Genomic DNA, 24,517 nt, shown 5'->3' on the forward strand with positions numbered 1-24,517 from the left:
GGTCGTCTGTAAGTCAGGTGTTCTAAAGTAGGGGACCGCCTGTATATGAATTTATTCCAGGAGTGTAGCTCCTCCAAATTCCCCCGGAGGGTGTCCTCAACCTACTTTTTGCCTGTTTTTCTTTCCCGACCTCCTGGTTGTGATGTTTCATGTCATGGGGCTGCATTATAATATACGGTGGGCACCAAGGGAAACATGGTTGGGGTCATAGTGACTGCTATGGATTAAAGGGATTACTTACCGTGCTCTGATACTTTTGTATCCGCAACACAGTTGGTTCCATCGGTTGACATTCTTAGCCAGGGATTTGGTCCACGAAAGCATCATACAACTCTCCGGTGGGCCCGGCTCCTCATAATAGAAGACAATGAACAAAGGTTTGGATGGCTACCAAGGTCTACTTTCTAGGGTGGACAAGAGTGGCCCACGTTTTAGATGGAAGCTCCTTTTGGTTTTCTAATGTCAAGCAACCCCTTTAAGAGTTGTACAAATCCAATCACATTGTTGCCTTGGAGAAATCTCAGCAGGAGCTCAGGAGGTCCGTCTGATGCTGCAAGGTCTTCCAGGCCGGGAGAAGATGCCTTGGGATTTTCTTCCCCTGAACTTCCACTTTTATAACAAATGGTGTTTTTGCTTTTATTGATATTTTGGAACCAGAGAAAGGAGGACATTGATTTCCCTCTGATGTATGACATACTTGGTGATGCTCTACAACCTCTGACCGGGGAGTTACAAAGAGAGACAAATTAGTCCCAGAAGGAATTCCAAATTTTCAGATGTATTACTTCTCAGCGGAGGCCATTAGCCTTGTATAATGACATGGGGAGTCGTGTATGGGAGCCATTAGTGATGGACATCGGAACAGAGATGTGAAACTGGAGACGTCTTCATGTAGTCTGAGAGTCCAGAGCAGAAGCTGTAGTAATGTGACAGCCACAGACATGAGCGTCATGTGACCGAACCAAGATCCTGGGGATTGAAGGCATAATATTCTAGTTTCTAAGAATCAAGTAGAGGATCTGGGCCCAAGTAACTGCTGAGACTATCCACGGCTTCACCTCTCTTACAGTAAAGAACCCTAATAGAGATGAGTGAATCCCATTGCTAGAGAGTAAACTTCTTAAGCATTGTTCTGAAGTTACCCGGCTAAAATTAGTTTTAGCCCAGCTGTAGAGAACATTTTAAAACAATTACAGCTATGCCTATACAATGCTGCTGGCTTCTTTCTAGCCTGAGATCCAGCCTGAAATGATATAGCAGCCCAACTCATAAAATCCTCTCCAGTTTTTCTTGAAGTGGCCGGGCACTTCCTGGTTGTGACCTCAGCTAAAGGAACTTCCTTTGATGCTGAGCGCTTTTCACATGCACTAGCACAAGCAGCCCAGCCAATCAGGACACAAAATGAATCTTTTTCTCAGCGTTGCAGCTGTAAAACACAGATGTGACCATAACCTGACACATAAATGCATTGTTAGTTTTTCATGCATACAAACATGCATTACAGTGACCTGTGCACGCAGATTATTACGCACACACATACACCTATGCACTGTTAAACAGATATACCTATAATCTAATACATCCTTATGACTGTAGACACTACCTGCTATGACCGATGTGTCAGCCAGGCTGTTCAGCAGATGCTCTCAATCTCCCCTCATACAAGGAGAATGAGGAGTACAGAGAACAATAAAAAAAAGCAGCTGCTGACATGCAGGAGGACGGAGGAGACAGAGCACAGAATGAAGTGACTCTCATCCTTTCTCCTCGCTGACCCAACTATTGCCTTGTCAAACCCTAGAGAGAAGGGTGTGTACGGCAGGCTTGCAGATTGTAGATTCTTTATTAAACTGAGCAGATGCAGAGTGGGAAGGTGCACTATGTGTGGAAACATGATTGGTAGATTGCAGTCATGACAGAGATGACCTCATGTAGCTCAGCTTCTGGCTTCCTGTGAGCACATAGCACAACCACCACCTACCTATTCTGAGGGTGCAGCCCTACAAGGAGTTTGTATTGCGTTTACAAACACAATGCAAACGTCCGGGGCGGGGCTATGGCCATTTGCATATGCTTTTCCATAGAAATGTGATCGGTAACCGGAATCCAGTGTAGTGCACTTAAATTATTCAAAATCTGGGATTTCTGCATTTTCTGCTTCTGATATTAATGTTATTCCTCCTTCTTCTTCCTTCACAGTCACTTGAAGGAGTCCTGAACTTCAAGTACTCTGGAGGACCAGGCCACGCCGAGGGCTACTACAGGAACATCTCACTGGGCCTCCACGTGGAGGTAGAACCATCGGTGTTCTTCACACGGGTCAGCACACTCCCGGCGACCAGGTAAGTCCCCTGTGGAGTAAGTTACTGCTATTTGTGTGAGAGCATTGTCCAGATAAAGCCTGATCCTGAAATAATATAGAATATAACTTCTATGTCCATTACTGAGAGCTCTGCTTGCAGTCAGTGAATGGAAAGATTAGCAGATGTACAGTCTTGCTCATACACCTGCTGGTTTGATAAAAATTTTCTGCTATTGCAGCCTTTAGCCAGGGTTCGAGAATTGAATGTTTATGTTAAAAGGACTCTCTGTTACATTGGGTTCTTAATGGGGTCGGACGCTTTTTTATACATGTCCCTGCTTGTATATGTGTCTTTGCCTCCTTTGAGGGCCTCAGCGTTTCCCTGTTCTCACCATGCTGCCCTCTGCATATCCACATCTTCCTCGCTTTCACTGCTCTCAGATGTCCTCAGGGCATCTCCCACTGTATCTTTCTTCTCACTGTCCATCCTCACAGACACAGACAGGAAGAGGGAAGGGTGGGAGAGCAGGATGAGTCATAATCTCCTGCTGCAGCTCCTCCTATTCAGCAGAGCTCGGACATGTAAACAAAGAATTGTGGAGAGTCTGCAGACACAATACAAACACAAAAGTAAGTAGCAGGACTGCTGAATCACTTGATGAACATTTAGGAACAATCCACAAGGCAGTAAAGGCACATGGGCAGCATATGTATAAGAGTGGGCAACCCCTCTAAGTCCATTTGGTTTGCTGGGTGCTGCTGATGCCACTGATCCAGCACAATGCTGTGGCTTCCACTATAAACATATAAGCGCAGTGTAACAGAGGATTGCCTGTGCTGGGCGCTATGGTAACAAACTCTCAGCTATGTAACTTGTTTGTATTATGGGGCTAAGCCCACAAAGATATTCTAGCTGTTTCCCCCCTGGAAAACAGAGTTACCAACTTTAGTTTGCCCAGTAGGATAGGTGATCTTTTTTCCATCTTTTCCCCCAGTACAAGACAATGTCACCTCCTGCTCGATGTCTTCAATTCCACTGAACATGAGCTGGCGATCAGCGCCAAGGACAATGAGGACCTCATCCTGCACGCCGGGGAGTGTCAGCGGTAAGTGCCCTGCATAAACAGCAATACCATAAGAATATGGAATCTATAATGCTACCAGTTTGGGTTTTTAGAACCCTGGTGGACGACCTGGGGAAATCACTGGCATGAAATAGACCTTAAAGAAAATGTCCCCCCTGGAATCTACTTACCAAAGTAGATCCAGTGGCAGAGCTCCCTGAGCAGTGTCACCCAGAGCTTGTATTTTATATTCCAGTGTATGGTCTCCTTTGTCTTTAAAATCGTAGTTTTAGCGTTCCATAGCTCCTCACTGCCAGCTTGAGAGAAGGTGCATGGCAGCCCTAAAGCCGATAACTAAGAAGCTACAGCACATGTGCAGCCTGCTCTGCCGGCATCGGAGACCCCTGAGGAAGCTCTACATATTCCCTCACACTAGCAACGAGGTAGAAACTGCGCATGCACGGGGCTACGGAACGCCCACAGTAGCCTCTGCACTTCATTAGCATATTATAAAACTACAATATTACAGAAAGAAGAGGCGATGTATTGGGATATATAATCAAAGTTCTGGATGACTCTACCCAGGGAAATCTACCACTGGACCTGAATTGGTAAGTAGATTCCAGGTGCTAGATATCCTTTAAAGGGGATGTCCCAAAATTGAATTATGAATTGAATTATTATCCCCTATCCACATGTGTAGGCTTCTTTCCTGCCACTCCGTTCGAGAAAAGGGGTGTGTAGGAAATTGTAATCTTTCTCCTTAGTCTCGTGAACTGCTGGGGGTCCGTTCTCATGATTGGTGGAGGGGGGGTCCTAGTAGTCAGACCACCACCTATCACTTTGTTAGACTCTGTGCTATGGATAAGGACACAAAAAGTTGGTACAACCCCTTTAAACCACTGACGTTCCAGGAATGGATCTCACACTGTGAACAAAGGGAAGGGACTCCTGGCAGTGTCCTGGACTCCTAAGGGTGATGGCAGACGTGCCGTTTTGTCTGCGTTTGCGCCAGGTGCCAAATTGCACCAGGTGCGATCGGGAACGAGCCGCCTGTGTTTTGCATTAAACGCCATAGAAACGCCTATGCGATCGGGCCGCGGCCCGCCCCGCTGGGTTCGGCTTTGTTTGCGTTTGCAAACGCAGAAAAAACGGCACATGTGCCACCACACGTGGCGTTTTGCCTTTGCTTTGAAAAGCAATTGAAAGGCTTCACCCCTGATCACACATTGAGTCGACATTGAGTTTCCAGAGCGTTTAGTAAATGTGCAATAAATGTAATGTTAACTCAATGGGGCAGATTTACTTACCCAGTCATGTTACGATCCCGTGATGCGTTCTCAGAGGAGGATTCGGGTCGGGCGTGATTGATGAAGATTGTGTGCTCGAGTTCCTGCATCGGTCGCTATCCCGCCGAGGTCCACTGGAGTTCTCCTGCTTCTTCCTGCTGCATGTGAGTGCTTGATCTTGCGACACAATCGCGTTTTTAAATTGTCCAATGGCCACGCCCCCCCGGTTTCTGTCACGTGCAAGCCGGCGCCGATATTCCAAAATACGATCGCGTGCGCCAAAATCCCAGGGCAATTCAGGGCAAAACCGTCGGAAAAACCCGACGAAAGTGCATCCGGCTGACCCTTAGTAAATGAGCCCCAATGAGTAATTGTGGCTGGAGCCTTTCATTTGGTATTAGAAAACGTGATTGAAATGCCCCGTGTGAACGTGTCCCAAGTCTGTCCGATCTGTACTGACCCCACATCAGCTCAATCCCACCTCCAGATTTCTACTATAGAATTCGGAACAAAGGACATTAGGTCGTGTGATAGCAGGACCCGACCTCTTTGAGTATCAGAAGTCACAATCCACCGGAGTAACAAATATAAATAAGAATAAGAAAACATCACATTTTCAGAAACAATGTATTTTTACCCGAGATGACACCTAAACATGAAAAATCAAGGTCTTGAATATCTACACAGCCCCGAGGGTTGAGAAAAATCTTCCACTGATATAACATAAGGCACAGAAAATAAAATGATTCTCTTGTCTCTGTCTTTAAGGGGTTAAAGCTATAGGTTTAGGATCTTCTAATTGACTCTTAATTGCCGCCATCTGCATGCAGCCGATTAGCTCAGAAGGCAAACAGTATTATCTGTCCACCTGGCTCTATATACACACACGGCGCCCCCAGGAGACGCACAGACACGTGTTCCTGGGGAAGAGAACTATAAAAATGAACTCGTTGACCGCCGCAGATTACACTGGAGGTAAACACGAGGCAACTGGCTGCTCACTCATTTACTGACCTCACCCAAACCTGCACCCTAGAGATGGGTGACCTACAGTATAAATAATATCATGTATGTACACAGTGACTGCACCAGCAGCAGAATAGTGAGTGCAGCTCTGGAGTATAATACAGGATGTAACTCAGGATCAGTACAGGATAAGTAATGTCATGTATGTACACAGTGACTGCACCAGCAGCAGAATAGTGAGTGCAGCTCTGGGGTATAATACAGGATGTAACTCAGGATCAGTACAGGATAAGTAATGTCATGTATGTACACAGTGACTGCACCAGCAGCAGAATAGTGAGTGCAGCTCTGGGGTATAATACAGGATGTAACTCAGGATCAGTACAGGATAAGTAATGTCATGTATGTACACAGTGACTGCACCAGCAGCAGAATAGTGAGTGCAGCTCTGGGGTATAATACAGGATGTAACTCAGGATCAGTACAGGATAAGTAATGTCATGTATGTACACAGTGACTGCACCAGCAGAAGAATAGTGAGTGCAGCTCTGGGGTATAATACAGGATGTAACTCAGGATCAGTACAGGATAAGTAATGTCATGTATGTACACAGTGACCACACCAGCAGCAGAATAGTGAGTGCAGCTCTGGGTATAATACAGGATGTAACTCAGGATCAGTACAGGATAAGTAATGTCATGTATGTACACAGTGACTGCACCAGCAGCAGAATAGTGAGTGCAGCTCTGGGGTATAATACAGGATGTAACTCAGGATCAGTACAGGATAAGTAATGTCATGTATGTACACAGTGACTGCACCAGCAGCAGAATAGTGAGTGCAGCTCTGGAGTATAATACAGGATGTAACTCAGGATCAGTACAGGATAAGTAATGTCATGTATGTACACAGTGACTGCACCAGCAGCAGAATAGTGAGTGCAGTTCTGGAATATAATACAGGATGTAACTCAGGATCATTACAGGATAAGTAATGTCATGTATGTACACAGTGACTGCACCAGCAGCAGAATAGTGAGTGCAGCTCTGGAGTATAATACAGGATGTAACTCAGGATCAGTACAGGATAAGTAATGTCATGTATGTACACAGTGACTGCACCAGCAGCAGAATAGTGAGTGCAGCTCTGGAGTATAATACAGGATGTAACTCAGGATCAGTACAGGATAAGTAATGTCATGTATGTACACAGTGACTGCACCAGCAGAAGAATAGTGAGTGCAGCTCTGGGGTATAATACAGGATGTAACTCAGGATCAGTACAGGATAAGTAATGTCATGTATGTACACAGTGACTGCACCAGCAGCAGAATAGTGAGTGCAGCTCTGGGGTATAATACAGGATGTAACTCAGGATCAGTACAGGATAAGTAATGTCATGTATGTACACAGTGACTGCACCAGCAGCAGAATAGTGAGTGCCGCTCTGGGGTATAATACAGGATGTAACTCAGGATCAGTACAGGATAAGTAATGTCATGTATGTGCACAGTGACTGCACCAGCAGCAGAATAGTGAGTGCAGCTCTGGGGTATAATACAGGATGTAACTCAGGATCAGTACAGGATAAGTAATGTCATGTATGTACACAGTGATTGCACCAGCAGCAGAATAGTGAGTGCAGCTCTGCAGTATAATACAGGATGTATCTGGGATCAGTGTAATGGTATTAGTACAGGATAAGTATCTGATGCTTGGCTGTATGTGTCCTGCGTTGCTTCCCCTCTCCTATGATGCTGTGATGTCAGGGTGTGTGGATACTATGGGAGGACACATAATGATGAAGCTTCTATCCCAGTAATTGTCTTGTTCAGTTTTGTGATCAGATATCATGATGTATTGTATTATATGACATCGGTTTCGGCTCCTCCCACCTCGTAACATTTATTTTTACGGTAAAATCCGGTCTTATTTCCTTCCTTTTGTATTAATCCTTACATTAAGGAGCTGAGCTCCGGCACTTATCTATTTAAAGCGATTCCTCTGCTCTCGTCAGCTCTAAAAATAGAAGGACTTTAAATTAAGGAGGTAAAAAGTGTCAGCGGTGATGTTATAGAGAGGCAACATCTCATTACGGCCGACGTCGCAAAGGTCAAACTTCTTAAACAGCCGCTTTTATCTTGAGTGGCCACAGAAGAGCCATTTGTGCATGTAATATGAGGCAGCCTCCGCTTGTCACTCGCCTGACGGATTTCTTGTATTTCTTAATCCTAATGAGTAACAATCTTCCTGTTGGCGGAGTAGTTAGAGCTCCCCATCTGGTCACGAGAAGGATTGCAGGATACATCTCTCTGCTGGTTTGTTACGAGTTATCAGTTTGGAGTCCCGGTGGACCAAGAGAACCTCAGTCCTTTCTAAAATATCCTCTATTATGGGACATCTCTGTTTTATAGCACCTATACAGACAGTGCTGGTTTCATATTAAGGTTATGAATCTCATCTTTCAATCGCATCAGGATTGTGCTTCCATGATCTGCAGTACTAAAGGGGGGGTGTGCACATTACTTGGGGGGGCGTGGGTCAAAGTGCACATTACCTGGGGGGGGGGGCCAGAGTGCACATTGCTGGGGGGGGGGCCAGAGTGCACATTGCTGGGGGGGGGGCCAGAGTGCACATTGCTGGGGGGGGGGGGCCAGAGTGCACATTGCTGGGGGGGGGGGCAGAGTGCACATTATTGGGGGGGGGCAGAGTGCATATCACTAAGGAGCAGAGGGGACACGCTGCACAATGCAAGTCTTATCTGTCAGATACAGTGTTACTCCGCACGTTTACACCGTATTAGTGACTAATGTAAAGGTTTTCTTAGTAGTTTAGTTTTACTTTTAGTTGCTAATTTGTTACCCGGAATTGGAATCTCCTCCAAACAATCCATTAGACCTGGATGTAAACTTTCTATGGGGGTCCCGGTGTGACCACCATCAGATGCTAATAAATACTGACGCTTTATACCGTACAAGTCATATCAGCATTCACTATGGACATGCACACTCGGCTTGATGGAGCATGCATGTTTATAGTAACGAAAAAAAGAAAACACATTGAACGCCAAAATGCAAGATTCTACCCTAAAACTGACGAATATTTGACAGATCTTCACTTCCGTCCTATTCCCTTCTTTCCACCAGCAGAAATTCGTCAGTCATGATCCATCACTTACATCACAGGTTCTTACCATCTCCAGTAGTGATGGCCGTGGTGAGGCGGACAGGAGGAGGACTGACCCCAGTGACTGATGACACGACCCGATAGAGCCGGCTTCTCTGCAGTTACTGCAGTTAGTCTTTGTCTCATTGATCTTCGTGTTGTCATGTGGACAGAGACTTGTAGCCTTCCCGACTCCACGACTCGTTTACCTGGACCTCAGCCGCGTCAGATTCCTTTGTTGGTCCGTTAAGTCTTTTGACATCTTTTATATCGTATTGATTACAGTTTCCAATCCTCCGCTGACAACTGTGCGAGACGCAGGCGCCACATCTACGACAGGCGTTTATACATTTTGATAGTCATCTTATTCTACTGCCGTATCCTTAGTCATTCCACATGAAGAGACCCAGCGAACTTTACACTACACGCACTGCTCTGTACAATTACATGCGACTTATAGTCTCTGGCCCCTTACTGACTTTCCAGCAGGAATTTAGAAAATTATCTGTATAATCATAGAATATTATATAAGTACTATAATACTGCCCCCTATGTACAAGAATATAACTGCTATAATACTGTCCCCTATGTACAGGAATATAACTACTATAATACTGCCTCCTATGTACAGGAATATAACTACTATAATACTGTCCCCTATGTACAGGAATATAACTACTATAATACTGCCCCTATGTACAGGAATATAACTACTATAATACTGTCCCCTATGTACAAGAATATAACTACTATAATACTGCCCCCTATGTACAGGAATATAACTACTATAATACTGTCCCCTATGTACAAGAATATAACTACTATAATACTGCCTCCTATGTACAAGAATATAACTACTATAATACTGCCCCCTATGTACAGGAATATAACTACTATAATACTGCCCCCTATGTACAAGAATATAACTACTATAATACTGCCCCCTATGTACAAGAATATAACTACTATAATACTGCCCCCTATGTACAGGAATATAACTACTATAATACTGCCCCCTATGTACAAGAATATAGCTACTATAATACTGCCCCCTATGTACAAGAATATGATTACTATAATACTGCCCCCTATGTACAAGAATATAGCTACTATAATACTGCCCCCTATGTACAAGAATATGATTACTATAATACTGCCCCCTATGTACAAGAATATAACTGCTATAATACTGCCCCCTATGTACAAAAATATAACTACTATAATACTGCCCCCTATGTACAAGAATATAACAACTATAATACTGCCCCCTATGTACAGGAATATAACTACTATAATACTGCCCCCTATGTACAAGAATATGATTACTATAATACTGCCCCCTATGTACAAGAATATAACTGCTATAATACTGCCCCCTATGTACAAAAATATAACTACTATAATACTGCCGCCTATGTACAGGAATATAACTACTATAATACTGCCCCCTATGTACAAGAATATAACTACTATAATACTGCTCCCTATGTACAAGAATATAGCTACTATAATACTGCCCCCTATGTACAAGAATATAACTACTATAATATTGCCCCCTATGTACAAGAATATAACTACTATAATACTGCCCCTATGTACAAGAATATAACTACTATAATACTGCTCCCTATGTACAAGAATATAACTACTATTATACTGCCTCCTATGTACAAGAATATAACTACTATAAAACTGCCCCCTATGTACAAGAATATAACTACTATAATACTGTCCCCTATGTACAAGAATATAACTACTATAATACTGCCCCTATGTACAGGAATATAACTACTATAATACTGCCCCCTATGTACAGGAATATAACTACTATAATATTGCCCCCAATGTACAGGAATATAACTACTATAATACTGCCCCCTATGTACAAGAATTTAGCTACTATAATACTGCCCCCTATGTACAAGAATATGATTACTATAATACTGCCCCCTATGTACAAGAATATAACTGCTATAATACTGCCCCCTATGTACAAAAATATAACTACTATAATACTGTCCCCTATGTACAAGAATATAACTGCTATAATACTGCCCCCTATGTACAGGAATATAACTACTATAATACTGCCCCCTATGTACAAGAATATAACTACTATAATACTGCCCCCAATGTACAGGAATATAACTACTATAATACTGCCCCATATGTACAAGAATATAGCTACTATAATACTGCCCCCTATGTACAAGAATATAACTGCTATAATACTGCCCCCTATGTACAGGAATATAACTACTATAATACTGCCCCCTATGTACAAGAATATAACTACTATAATACTGCCCCCAATGTACAGGAATATAACTACTATAATACTGCCCCATATGTACAAGAATATAGCTACTATAATACTGCCCCCTATGTACAAGAATATAACTGCTATAATACTGTTCCCTATGTACAAGAATATAACTGCTATAATACTGCCCCCTATGTACAGGAATATAACTACTATAATACTGCCCCCTATGTACAAGAATATAACTACTATAATACTGCCCCCAATGTACAGGAATATAACTACTATAATACTGCCCCCTATGTACAAGAATTTAGCTACTATAATACTGCCCCCTATGTACAAGAATATGATTACTATAATACTGCCCCCTATGTACAAGAATATAACTGCTATAATACTGCCCCCTATGTACAAAAATATAACTACTATAATACTGTCCCCTATGTACAAGAATATAACTGCTATAATACTGCCCCCTATGTACAGGAATATAACTACTATAATACTGCCCCCTATGTACAAGAATATAACTACTATAATACTGCCCCCAATGTACAGGAATATAACTACTATAATACTGCCCCATATGTACAAGAATATAGCTACTATAATACTGCCCCCTATGTACAAGAATATAACTGCTATAATACTGCCCCCTATGTACAGGAATATAACTACTATAATACTGCCCCCTATGTACAAGAATATAACTACTATAATACTGCCCCCAATGTACAGGAATATAACTACTATAATACTGCCCCATATGTACAAGAATATAGCTACTATAATACTGCCCCCTATGTACAAGAATATAACTGCTATAATACTGTTCCCTATGTACAAGAATATAACTGCTATAATACTGCCCCCTATGTACAGGAATATAACTACTATAATACTGCCCCCTATGTACAAGAATATAACTACTATAATACTGCCCCCAATGTACAGGAATATAACTACTATAATACTGCCCCCTATGTACAAGAATATAGCTACTATAATACTGCCCCCTATGTACAAGAATATGATTACTATAATACTGCCCCCTATGTACAAGAATATAACTGCTATAATACTGCCCCCTATGTACAAAAATATAACTACTATAATACTGCCCCCTATGTACAAGAATATAACAACTATAATACTGCCCCCTATGTACAGGAATTTAACTACTATAATACTGCCCCCTATGTACAAGAATATAACTACTATAACACTGCCCCCTATGTACAGGAATATAACTACTATAATACTGTCCCCTATGTACAAGAATATAACTACTATAATACTGCCCCCTATGTACAAGAATATAACTACTATAATACTGCCCCCTATGTACAAGAATGTAAGTACTATAATACTGCCCCCTATGTACAGGAATATAACTACTATAATACTGCCCCCTATGTACAGGAATATAACTACTATAATACTGTCCCCTATGTACAAGAATGTAACTACTATAATACTGCCCCCTATGTGCAAGGATATAACTACTATAATACTGCCCCCTATGTACAAGAATATAACTACTATAATACTGCCACTATGTACAAGAATATAACTACTATAATACTGCCTCCTATGTACAGGAATATAACTACTATAATACTGCCCCCTATGTACAAGAATATAACTACTATAATACTGCCCCCTATGTACAGGAATATAACTACTATAATACTGCCCCCTATGTACAGGGATATAACTAATATAATACTGCCCCCTATGTACAAGAATATAACTACTATAATACTGCCCCCTATGTACAAGAATATAACTACTATAATACTGCCCCCTATGTACAGGGATATAACTACTATAATACTGCCCCCTATGTACAGGAATATAACTACTATAATACTGCCCCCTATGTACAGGAATATAACTACTATAATACTGCCCCCTATGTACAAGAATATAACTACTATAATACTGCCCCCTATGTACAGGAATATAACTACTATAATACTGCCCCCTATGTACAGGGATATAACTACTATAATACTGCCCCCTATGTACAGGGATATAACTACTATAATACTGCCCCCTATGTACAAGAATATAACTACTATAATACTGCCCCCTATGTACAGGAATATAACTACTATAATACTGCCCCCTATGTACAAGAATATAACTACTATAATACTGCCCCCTATGTACAAGAATATAACTACTATAATACTGCCCCCTATGTACAGGAATATAACTACTATAATACTGCCCCCTATGTACAGGGATATAACTACTATAATACTGCCCCCTATGTACAGGAATATAACTACTATAATACTGCCCCCTATGTACAGGGATATAACTAATATAATACTGCCCCCTATGTACAAGAATATAACTACTATAATACTGCCCCCTATGTACAAGAATATAACTACTATTATACTGCCCCCTATGTACAGGGATATAACTACTATAATACTGCCCCCTATGTACAGGAATATAACTACTATAATACTGCCCCCTATGTACAGGAATATAACTACTATAATACTGCCCCCTATGTACAGGAATATAACTACTATAATACTGCCCCCTATGTACAGGAATATAACTACTATAATACTGCCCCCTATGTACAGGGATATAACTACTATAATACTGCCCCCTATGTACAGGAATATAACTACTATAATACTGCCCCCTATGTACAAGAATATAACTACTATAATACTGCCCCCTATGTACAGGAATATAACTACTATAATACTGTCCCCTATGTACAAGAATATAACTACTATAATACTGCCCCCTATGTACAAGAATATAACTACTATAATACTGCCCCCTATGTACAGGAATATAACTACTATAATACTGCCCCCTATGTACAGGGATATAACTACTATAATACTGCCCCCTATGTACAAGAATATAACTACTATAATACTGCCCCCTATGTACAGGAATATAACTACTATAATACTGCCCCCTATGTACAGGAATATAACTACTATAATACTGCCCCCTATGTACAAGAATATAACTACTATAATACTGCCCCCTATGTACAAGAATATAACTACTATAATACTGCCCCCTATGTACAGGGATATAACTACTATAATACTGCCCCCTATGTACAGGGATATAACTACTATAATACTGCCCCCTATGTACAGGAATATAACTACTATAATACTGCCCCCTATGTACAAGAATATAACTACTATAATACTACCCCCTATGTACAGGAATATAACTACTATAATACTGCCCCCTATGTACATGAACCTATAGATCTGTCAGTTGTTTTTTTCCACATTGTTTTCTATTTCAGTTTTTTGTTTGTTTTTTTGCTTGTCACATTTTCAAACACATTTCATTTTTCTGCTGTTTTTGCAGAAAAAAAACAGATGCAAATGACTTGTGAACAATGTGCTCCCCCCCCCCCCCTCCTCGGACCTTCAGCTGCTTATCCTGTGGAGCGGGTTCTGGCTGGTGATAGCGCTCTGGCGCGCTGTTGGGTTTGGCGCCGGTGGTGTTGAGCTGCTGGGTCTGACAGGCGGTAGAGGATGATTTATGGCGCAGTTTGTGTATCAGGGCTGGAGATGTGGAGCTCGGGATCCTCGCTGCCTGTCTTCTGCATTCAGCGGATTTTTCACATTTTCCCTCGGCCCCGGGATCCTGACAGCGGCTTCACTTGATTTCTGTAAAACACTTGGCTTTGATGTTTTATTCTGCCCCCTGTATCCGCACTGTAGATCTTACACCTTCCCGTTCCGCCTCGCAGGAGCTCAGTGAGCGAGGCTTAAGCTCCCGCTGTCGGCTGTTATCTCGCAGCACAGACATTGGCAGTCTCTGGGTGCTGGGGCACTACAGGTTCCAGCATGGCCGACCAATAATCTACCTGACTCCATGAAGAGCCAGTCATTCTTCATTCCTCATCAATGAGACGGAGAACTTGTAGGGTACCATTGAAAATTGCTGAGAAAAAGAGTGTTCTATAGTGGACCAAAATATCACCAAAAATCCCATCAAATCTTTATTAATTCATAGAGATACAAGGACATGTGACATTCAAAGGGGTTTTCCCACGAAAGTAAATTTTCACATTTATTAGCACAATAAAGATCATTGTAACTCTTTACTTTACAATGTTTCTCAGTGTTATTGCTGTTTTAGCTGCTATCACTCAGTGATAATCAGTGTAAGATTCCAGGGTGTGGGCGGGGCCTCTCTAAGCAGACACATTATGATCCATATAGTTCTGTGCGGTGACAATGTGGTTACATTATCAGTTGTATGTGCGCTTTTATCTGGCTTCTGACATTGTACTCACACACTGACACATAGAGAGATGGATGAGACAGATCAGAGAGGCATGAGATCACGCAGAGGCTGCTGACTTTACTCTGTTACCATGTGAGCTCTGCTACATCTCACAGATATTTGCCTGCCTCCCCCTTCCCCTGGATCACTTATCTCCTTGTAGCTTGTAGATTGCATCCTCTCTCTCTGCTCACGATCTCCTGGCAGGAAGTGATCAGTGAGAGTCTCTGAGCTCCGTGCAGGGGGCGGGGCTACAGGCTCACAGCAGAGACAGACAGAAATCTCTGCTCCGCCATCTCACACAAAAATCCAAGATAGGGCCCCAGACCCTAAGTCAGAAGTTACAGGGTCGTGTCTAGGGGCAACTGAAATTGTGTACAGCAGGACTGATAGAGACAGGATGGACTGTGAAATGCTGCATTTTTGTTGATAACAGTGAATTAGAATGTGTTATTTTGTTATCCTAAGTACATATAAGAAACTTGTCTTTGTGGGAGGAATACCCCTTTAAGATCACTTTAAAAAAATACGAAAGTGCTACAAAGAACAACATAGGAAAGAGTGTGTGCAGCACCTCCACTTCTGTCCACCACTCCTGACCAATAGTGCTGAACAAGTTGAATAGAAACAAATACAAAGGTCAATACCCAAATGTATCTTTTGCTTTAGTCCCAGATATTGTAAACATTAAATGTAAACCAAATAATCAGTCACTGACATAATCGGTCTGGTACCAGTTCTGTCCATGTGGCACATGAATTGGAATATATGCCACTCCCTTGTAGTGTGTTATGTGATAATTCTAAAAATTTTGAGTAGTTTTTTATTTATTTAAAGAGACCATCCACATAAAGTACTGGATGTTCACAAAGTACGGAGTGTCTGACGATAATGCATTGTGCCGAGATTCACTAAGATCCTGCGCCCGATATCCTGCATGTGTCACGTTCCTGGTGCATGTAAGTGCTTGGCTTGTGACATAATTTGAATCTTAAATCCCGCGCTCAGTCCAAATTTGTCGGATTGTACGACGACCCACCCCCCCGAGTTCTGTTGTATGAAAGCAGCTCAGCCGCGCCACAATCCAATCGCGTGCGACACAATCCCAGCACAAAGCCCTGTTAAATACATGTCAAAGCTGCGCAAATCCCGAAAACTGCGAACATTCTGACAAAAGTGCATCCACAACGCTTAGTAAATAAGCCCCAATGTGACTGTACTATAGACAATGGGGGTCATTTACTAAGGGTCCGATTCGCGTTTTCCCGATGTGTTACCCGAATATTTCCGATTTGCACTGATTGTACCTGAATTGCCCCGGGATTTTGGCGCACGCGATCGGATTGTGGTGCATCGGCGCTGGCATGCACGCGACGGAAATCAGGGCGCGTGGCCGAACGAAAACCCGACTTATTCGGAAAAACCGCCGAATTTAAGAACGGAAAATGTGTCGCTCGGGACGCGCTTACCTTCACTCAGCCCGAGCCGGTGAAATCCAGCGCGTTCAGATGCTTTTCAGTGCAGCAGGCGGAGGAACTGCCTTATTAAATCCCGCCGGGCCCGAATCCAGTGCAGAGAACGCGCCGCTGGATCGCGAATGGAGCGGGTAAGTAAATCTGCCCCACTGTCTGTGACTTGCAGTAAGGGGGCTTGTCTGTAACTTATAGAAAAGGGTCGCTTCTATGACTTATAGTAAGGGGGCGTGTCTCTGACTTATAGTAAGGAGGCGTGTCCCTGACTCATAGGAAGCGGGCGTGTCTCTGACTCATAGGAAGCGGGCGTGTCTCTGACTCATAGGAAGCGGGCGTGTCTCTGACTCATAGGAAGCGGGCGTGTCTCTGACTCATAGGAAGCGGGCGTGTCTCTGACTCATAGGAAGCGGGCGTGTCTCTGACTCATAGGAAGGGGGTGTGTCTCTGACTCATAGGAAGGGGGTGTGTCTCTGACTCATGTGAGTTCTCATCTGAGAGACCTAAGCATAGATTTTCTATGGGTGTAGGATCTTGGCATGGAAGTTGTAGCAGACATCTTGGCTTTGGCTGTTCTGTCTTCACTTTGTTTGTTCTGTTGAAGCCACATCCACATGACGCGGATATGGGAGGTGTTTCCAAATAACCAATAACACACATAACTCTGCATTGGAGCTGTGAACACATCCATTCAGAAAATGCATTTATCTGACATTTTCTACGCAACAAAGATCCCGAAATAGTTTCCGAAATTTCCACGCCCGACAGTAATCTGTAGCAAAAAGTCTCTTTGATCTCGCAGCACGAAACAGTCCTGAAATGTCGGGTTAGGATGATTATATGAGGTTTGGGCATCTCCCAGGAGCGCCCCCTGTCATGGCAGTAGATGGGATGTGAAGCCGCTGGTGAGTTATATGACGAGGACGGCGTTTTGCTAATCCTCCCCCCCCCCCCACCGTACTGTACCCCCCTCCCCCGATAACTCATATTACCACGACTGACAACTTTGTCTACAAACGTATTTCTGCAGAACACCCAGTCTGATCCATGTTGTACAGTCGTTCAGGTTGTGTACAATTTTTACTCTCCAGTTACATCCAAATCTGATTTATTTTATTTTTAAAAGTGCATTTTATTACGTAAAATAATTGACTTTTCCTACGGTCAAAATTAGACCTCCCACAGTTCAATGGTTATATTCTACAGCTCCCAACTAAACTATCAGCTCCCTCAGGTAGGGGATGAAATGTCTTTTCTAGTATTTCTTTTTTTTTTTTTATGTGAAATCTCATCTATTTAATTATTAAAAAAAAAAAATCTCCTCCAAAGTCAGACAAATATGACTCTCCTCATTTTCACATGAGATGAGTCAAGTTTAGTGGTGGAATTTGATTTCAGAAGTTTGTATCTTCTGTGCTATAGCACCCAGAAACACGTTACTGGTGTCATATTAAAGATAAGAATGTCATCTTTCAGATCATCAGGCTTATGGTTGTGTGAACTTGCATGTATGTATTTATCAGCCTGTGTCTCTGGTTGTGTAGTACACAACACCATAGGACTGATGTGATCTACAAGATTATATTTTTATTTGTAATATGACACAAAATCATGTTTCTAGGTGCTATAGAACAGATGATTGGGGTTGAGAAGAGTAATAATTGACTAATTTGATTGATTAATAGGTAATCAGATGATATTTCACATTAAAGAGCGAATTTTAGAAAGAACATTTACTACAATTCCTGAGGGAGCTGCTAGTTTAGTAGTTGGTGGCTCTGCAGTGCTACTCCACACCCCGAGTAGCCTCAGCAGGTAATTTGCATACACATATAATAGAGTTTATAAACCTATAGGCAGCTTTACAATAAATGATAAAACATGTTCAGGCATGGGGGGCAGACACAGGAAATCTAACTTCGAATTTTGAATGCAGCTCTGGCAGGGAATAGAGTATTTTTCATATTTGTGAGATGTTTAAACAAGTAATATTCTTGGTTAATTGCTTGGGGTTATGTGTGGTGTTTTTGTTAACAGAGCCCACCCATACCAACCTCCGTCCTAATAATAATCCCCCACCTTATATCCAGCTCATAGTCCCCTCTTTATAACCAGAGCCCCCCCTTTACCAGACCATTCCTCTTCCAGAACTCAGTCCTACCAACTAGCCCTGTCATCCTCATTACCAGCCACTTATGCGAGGATTGAAATGTGCACATCCTAATATGTAATTAGCCTACACTCAGAAACCATGCAAATGTCACACAAGAAAAAGACGAGTGCTATATCAGGATCCAAAGCACAAAACTTTCAACAATCTTTATTGAAAGCCACAGAATGAATACACACGATGGCATAAAAAAAAATGAAAACAATAAAATATACACAGTAAACAAAACGGACAAAGGGGTCAGGATACAACCCACCTAATCTAACACCACATTGTATTGTTTTAATAGTTTTTATGCTGATACAGGCGGTCCCCTACTTAAGGACACTCGATTTACAGACAACCCATAGTTACAGACAGACCTCTGGTGACCGCTCTGGATGTTACTATAGTCCCAGGCTGCAATTATCAGCTGTATGGTGTCTGTAATGAAGCTTTATTGATAATCCTTGGTCCCATTACAGCAAAAAATGTTTAAACTCCAAATGTCACTGGGGCCAAAAATTTTTTTTGTCTGGGTCTACAATTATAAAATATACAGTTTCGACTTACATACAAATTCAACTTAAGAACAAACCTCCAGACCCTATCTTGTACGTAACCCGGGGACTGTATGTGTATTCTTTTTGTCGCTTTCAATAAAGTTTGATGGATGTTTTGTACTTTGGAGCCTGATAAAGCACATGTATTTTTCTTGTTTGACATTTGCATGACAAACCACATGTCATAACCACCGTCCCTAGTGTAACTGGCCATTCTCAAAATCACAGCCCTTTTCTCTTAAGCCAAGCATCCTCCTCATAACTCGAACCCCTCCCATAACTCGAACCCCCTTCTCATAACCCAAATCCTCTTCTCAAAACCCAAATCCTCTTCTCATAACCCAAACCCTCTTCTCATAACCCAAACCCTCTTCTCATAACCCAAACCCTCTTCTCATAACCCAAACCCTCTTCTCATAACCCAAACCCTCTTCTCATAACCCAAACCCTCTTCTCAAAACCCAAACCCTCTTCTCAAAACCCAAACCCTCTTTCCATAACCTAAGCCCTCTTCTCTTAACCCAAGCTCCCTCCTCATAACCTGCGCCCCCCCACGTTACTCCTCCCCCCGTTACTTGAGCCCATCACCCAAGCCCCTCCCCGTAAAATAATCCCCCTCCCCGTAAACCAAGCCCCCTCCCAGTAAGCTGAGCCCTCTCCCCGTAAGCCAAGCCCCCTCCCCGTAACCTGAGGTCCATCCCCGTAATCCAAACCCCCTCTCCGTAACACAAGCCCCCTCCCTGTAACCCAAACCACCTTCTTGTAACCCATGCCTCCCCGTGTAAACCCCACTAATCCGAGCCCCCACCTACTGTGACCCGTGCCCCCTTTTTATAACCTCTCTTAGTAACCTGAGCTCCCTCCTAATAACCCAAGTCCTCTCCCCGTAACCCATGTCACTTTCCTTACAACCAGCTATTCCATTAATTAACACTCCCCTTCTCCATTACCGTATCCTTCCTTTGCAGCTCCCCTCCTTTTACCACCCAACATAATTCACCATTACCTCCACTTAACCAGAGCCCCCTCCTCATAAGTAGCTTCCCCCCTGATTATCACTGTCCACTCACTGTACCCAGCGTCCTCAGAATAAATGTCCCTACACCCTACTGCCCTCTCCCTATAACAACTCCCCCTATTAATTGGCTGCCACCTCCTCATAGCCGCGGCCCCCTCCTCTTATCCACTACTCACTCCTGATAACCAGCCATTCCCTCCTCATAACCTTTCATTATAGCAGTGCTGCAGAAAATGTCATGTTAATTATCTGGCAATCTAATTAGTATCTGCTCCAGTACAACCTTAAAGGAAGTATTTATAGTGCGGGCTGACAGCCGGCCGCCATGTGACCATCACAGGCTGTGCATTGGTGGAGGGGTACATCATCACAAGAGCCGAGGGGGGCAATAGCTATTCCCTTAAATTATATCGGATATACAGTAGCACCCCATAAATACAAAAATGTTGTGTTATAACTGCATAGATCCAAATGGTAGAAAACACACAACACAAGAACGAGGTCATATAGTAAGTACAACACCAAGCCCAATACATACACTAAATACAGCACCAAAACCAAGTTTGTACATAAATACAGCACCAAAACTGAAATCAATATATAAATACAGCACCAGAACCTGGCTGGGTACATAGAAACATTACCAGAACCATGCTCTGTGTATAAATATTGAATATTGCCTTCAGAATTTGAATCTCATGTGTAATATCAGCACTAAATCCAGAAACTCACAGATGACATCTAGGATCTGCCGAGTCGCTTTCATTACTTCTACCTGGCTGCCATGTTAGCTTCTTCCAGTCACAACTTGTCTCTGACGATTTAGCAACACAAACGTTTTAGGTACCTCACTTCCTTTTCTTCTCCACCTTCTTATCACAAATGTAATACTGTTCTTCCCATAGAGATGACTATTACAGTCCCACAGAAGCCAATATAGCAACAGTGTCTTCTTGTTGTAGCCAATATTCTAACAGTGCAGGTCTTCTATATTAAATATAGTGCAGTGACACCAAAGTAGCTAAAATAGTACTGCCCTCTACCTGTACTACATGTACTGTACTGCCCCCTACATGTACTACATGTACTGTACTGCCCTCTACCTGTACTACCTGTACTGTACTGCCCTCTACCTGTACTACATGTACTGTACTGCCCCTACCTGTACTACATGTCCTGTACTGCCCTCTACCTGTACTACATGTCCTGTACTGCCCTCTACCTGTACTACATGTACTGTACTGCCCTCTACCTGTACTACACGTACTGTACTGCCCTCTACCTGTACTACATGCCCTGTACTGCCCTCTACCTGTACTACATGTCTTGTACTGCCCTCTACCTGTACTACATGTACTGTACTACCCTCTACCTGTACTACATGTAGTGTACTGCTCTCTACCTGTACTACATGTACTGTACTGCCCCTACCTGTACTATATGTACTGTACTGCTCTCTACCTGTACTACATGTATTGTACTGCCCTCTACCTGTACTACCTGTACTGTACTACCCTCTACCTGTACTACATGTAGTGTACTGCCCCTACCTGTACTATATGTACTGTACTGCCCTCTACCTGTACTACATGTACTGTACTGCCCTCTACCTGTACTACATGTCTTGTACTGCCCTCTACCTGTACTACCTGTACTGTACTACCCTCTACCTGTACTACATGTACTGTACTGCCCTCTACCTGTACTACATGTCCTGTACTGCCCTCTACCTGTACTACATGTCCTGTACTGCCCTCTACCTGTACTACATGTACTGTACTGCCCTCTACCTGTACTACATGTACTGTACTGCCCTCTACCTGTACTACATGTACTGTACTGCCCTCTACCTGTACTACATGTACTGCCCTCTACCTGTACTACATGTGCTGTACTGCCCTCTACCTGTACTACATGTGCTGTACTGCCCTCTACCTGTACTACATGCCCTGTACTGCTCTCTACCTGTACTACATGTACTGTACTGCCCTCTACCTGTACTACATGTACTGTACTGCCCTCTACCTGTACTACATGTACTTTACTGCCCTCTACCTGTACTACATGTACTGTACTGCCCTCTACCTGTACTACATGTACTGTATTACCCTCTACCTGTACTACATGTACTGTACTGCCCTCTACCTGTACTACCTGTACTGTACTGCCCTCTACCTGTACTACATGTACTGTACTGCTCTCTACCTGTACTACATGTACTGTACTGCCCTCTACCTGTACTACATGTATTGTACTGCCCCCTACCTGTACTACATGTACTGTACTGCTCTCTACCTGTACTACATGCCCTGTACTGCCCTCTACCTGTACTACATGCCCTGTACTGCCCTCTACCTGTACTACCTGTACTGTACTGCCCTCTACCTGTACTACATGTACTGCACTGCCCCCTGACTATACTTCATGCTCTATACTAGACTTTAGACCTATATACTGTTTTCCCAAGTAAATATCTTGTTTGGTTTTATTACTTTGCGTCCATTGACTCCACACATGGTCCTGGTCTCGCATTTCTCCACCATTCAGTCCAGCAATCCACTTTCAGATTGACGTAATCCAATTTTTTATTACTTTAATCCACTGTGCCCCCCCTCCCCTATTCCATCTGATTAACAGCCCAATTTTCTTGCACATAACTGGAATGATTATGGGTAATTTTGGGAGAAAGCTTCTTGTCTTTCATCTGACATCATCTGAGAGTCTCACCAGATGCTGCCTTTTCATGTACGGCCAGGTCCGGGGCGCGGTGATAGCCACCATTACTGGTTTATGCTTCCACTCTACTCGGGACCATCTGAACTGCACCCATTAATTCTGACCTTGTGTAAAGATGGATAAATTCCTGAATTTTCTTAAGGTTTTCAGAATCAAAATAGTGCACAGAAGATATCTGGTTCCCCATCCTTTACAGGAAGTCTTTAAAGATACTTTTTTTCTCGGGATGTACAACTGGTTGTTAGAATCTGATATTATCTCAACTTCATTCCATGGTAATCTTGGAGACCTTTCCAATAGGCATCAGAGATGTTACTAATTGACCATTTATTTAGGTACGAACCAAGATCTATCTCAAGTAAGTAGTAGATGTGGGACTTTCTCTTGGAGGTAGAGGTCTCTTGAAGGTAGAGGTCTCTTGAAGGTAGAGGTCTCTTGAAGGTAGAGGTCTCTTGAAGGTAGAGGTCTCTTGAAGGTAGAGGTCTCTTGGAGGTAGAGGTCTCTTGGAGGTAGAGGTCTCTTGGAGGTAGAGGTCTCTTGGAGGCAGAGGTCTCTGGGAGGCAGAGGTCTCTGGGAGGCAGAGGTCTCTGGGAGGCAGAGGTCTCTGGGAGGCAGAGGTCTCTGGGAGGCAGAGGTCTCTGGGAGGCAGAGGTCTCTGGGAGGCAGAGGTCTCTGGGAGGCAGAGGTCTCTGGGAGGCAGAGGTCTCTGGGAGGCAGAGGTCTCTTGGAGGCAGAGGTCTCTTGGAGGCAGAGGTCTCTTGGAGGCAGATGTCTCGAACCTTGTAGGTTCAAGACCTCTAGTGGGTCACCAGCTTTTCACCATTATGCAGTATATGTACTGGACTCATCATGTCACCCCACTGCGCTATTTGAGGTCCTATAGACAAACTACAGACATTGACCCATGTGTAGACATCATGTAACGTTGACCTTTGGTTACCAAAAGTTGTAAGCAATAAAATTTTCTCAATGACAAAAAACCAGCTCCTCTTCCACGACCATCGGAGGGGGATGAAGCCCCAGGTACCTCCATGGATGGAAGGATAATGGACAGTCACCATACTTTCCAGTGACCAGCCTGGTATTGTGGATCAATGAGGTTCTACCAGTTGGTCCTTCTAAAATGATGTATTAAGTAGTAAATTGAGTGTATTGGCGAAATCTTTGCTTTAGAGACCGGCGCTAAGCAGCCTCTGCCAAGGCAAAGAAACCTTTCGGATTTGATAATAGA

At 43.0% G+C, this 24,517-nt stretch overlaps 1 protein-coding gene across 2 annotated transcripts in view; it reads left to right on the top strand.

The window, feature by feature from the left end:
• The window catches only part of TRAPPC9 (trafficking protein particle complex subunit 9), a 348,005-nt gene that overhangs the window by 91,587 nt on the left and 231,901 nt on the right, over positions 1–24,517 (top strand). For both annotated transcript variants that reach the window (XM_072151135.1, XM_072151136.1), the window contains exons 18-19: positions 2,200–2,342; positions 3,298–3,408. In XM_072151135.1, coding sequence (XP_072007236.1) covers positions 2,200–2,342; positions 3,298–3,408 — 254 coding nt within the window. The remainder of the gene's footprint in view (positions 1–2,199; positions 2,343–3,297; positions 3,409–24,517) is intronic.

This window comes from Engystomops pustulosus, chromosome 5 (genome assembly GCF_040894005.1).
Source record: "Engystomops pustulosus chromosome 5, aEngPut4.maternal, whole genome shotgun sequence".
NCBI classification, from domain to species: Eukaryota; Metazoa; Chordata; class Amphibia; order Anura; family Leptodactylidae; genus Engystomops; species Engystomops pustulosus.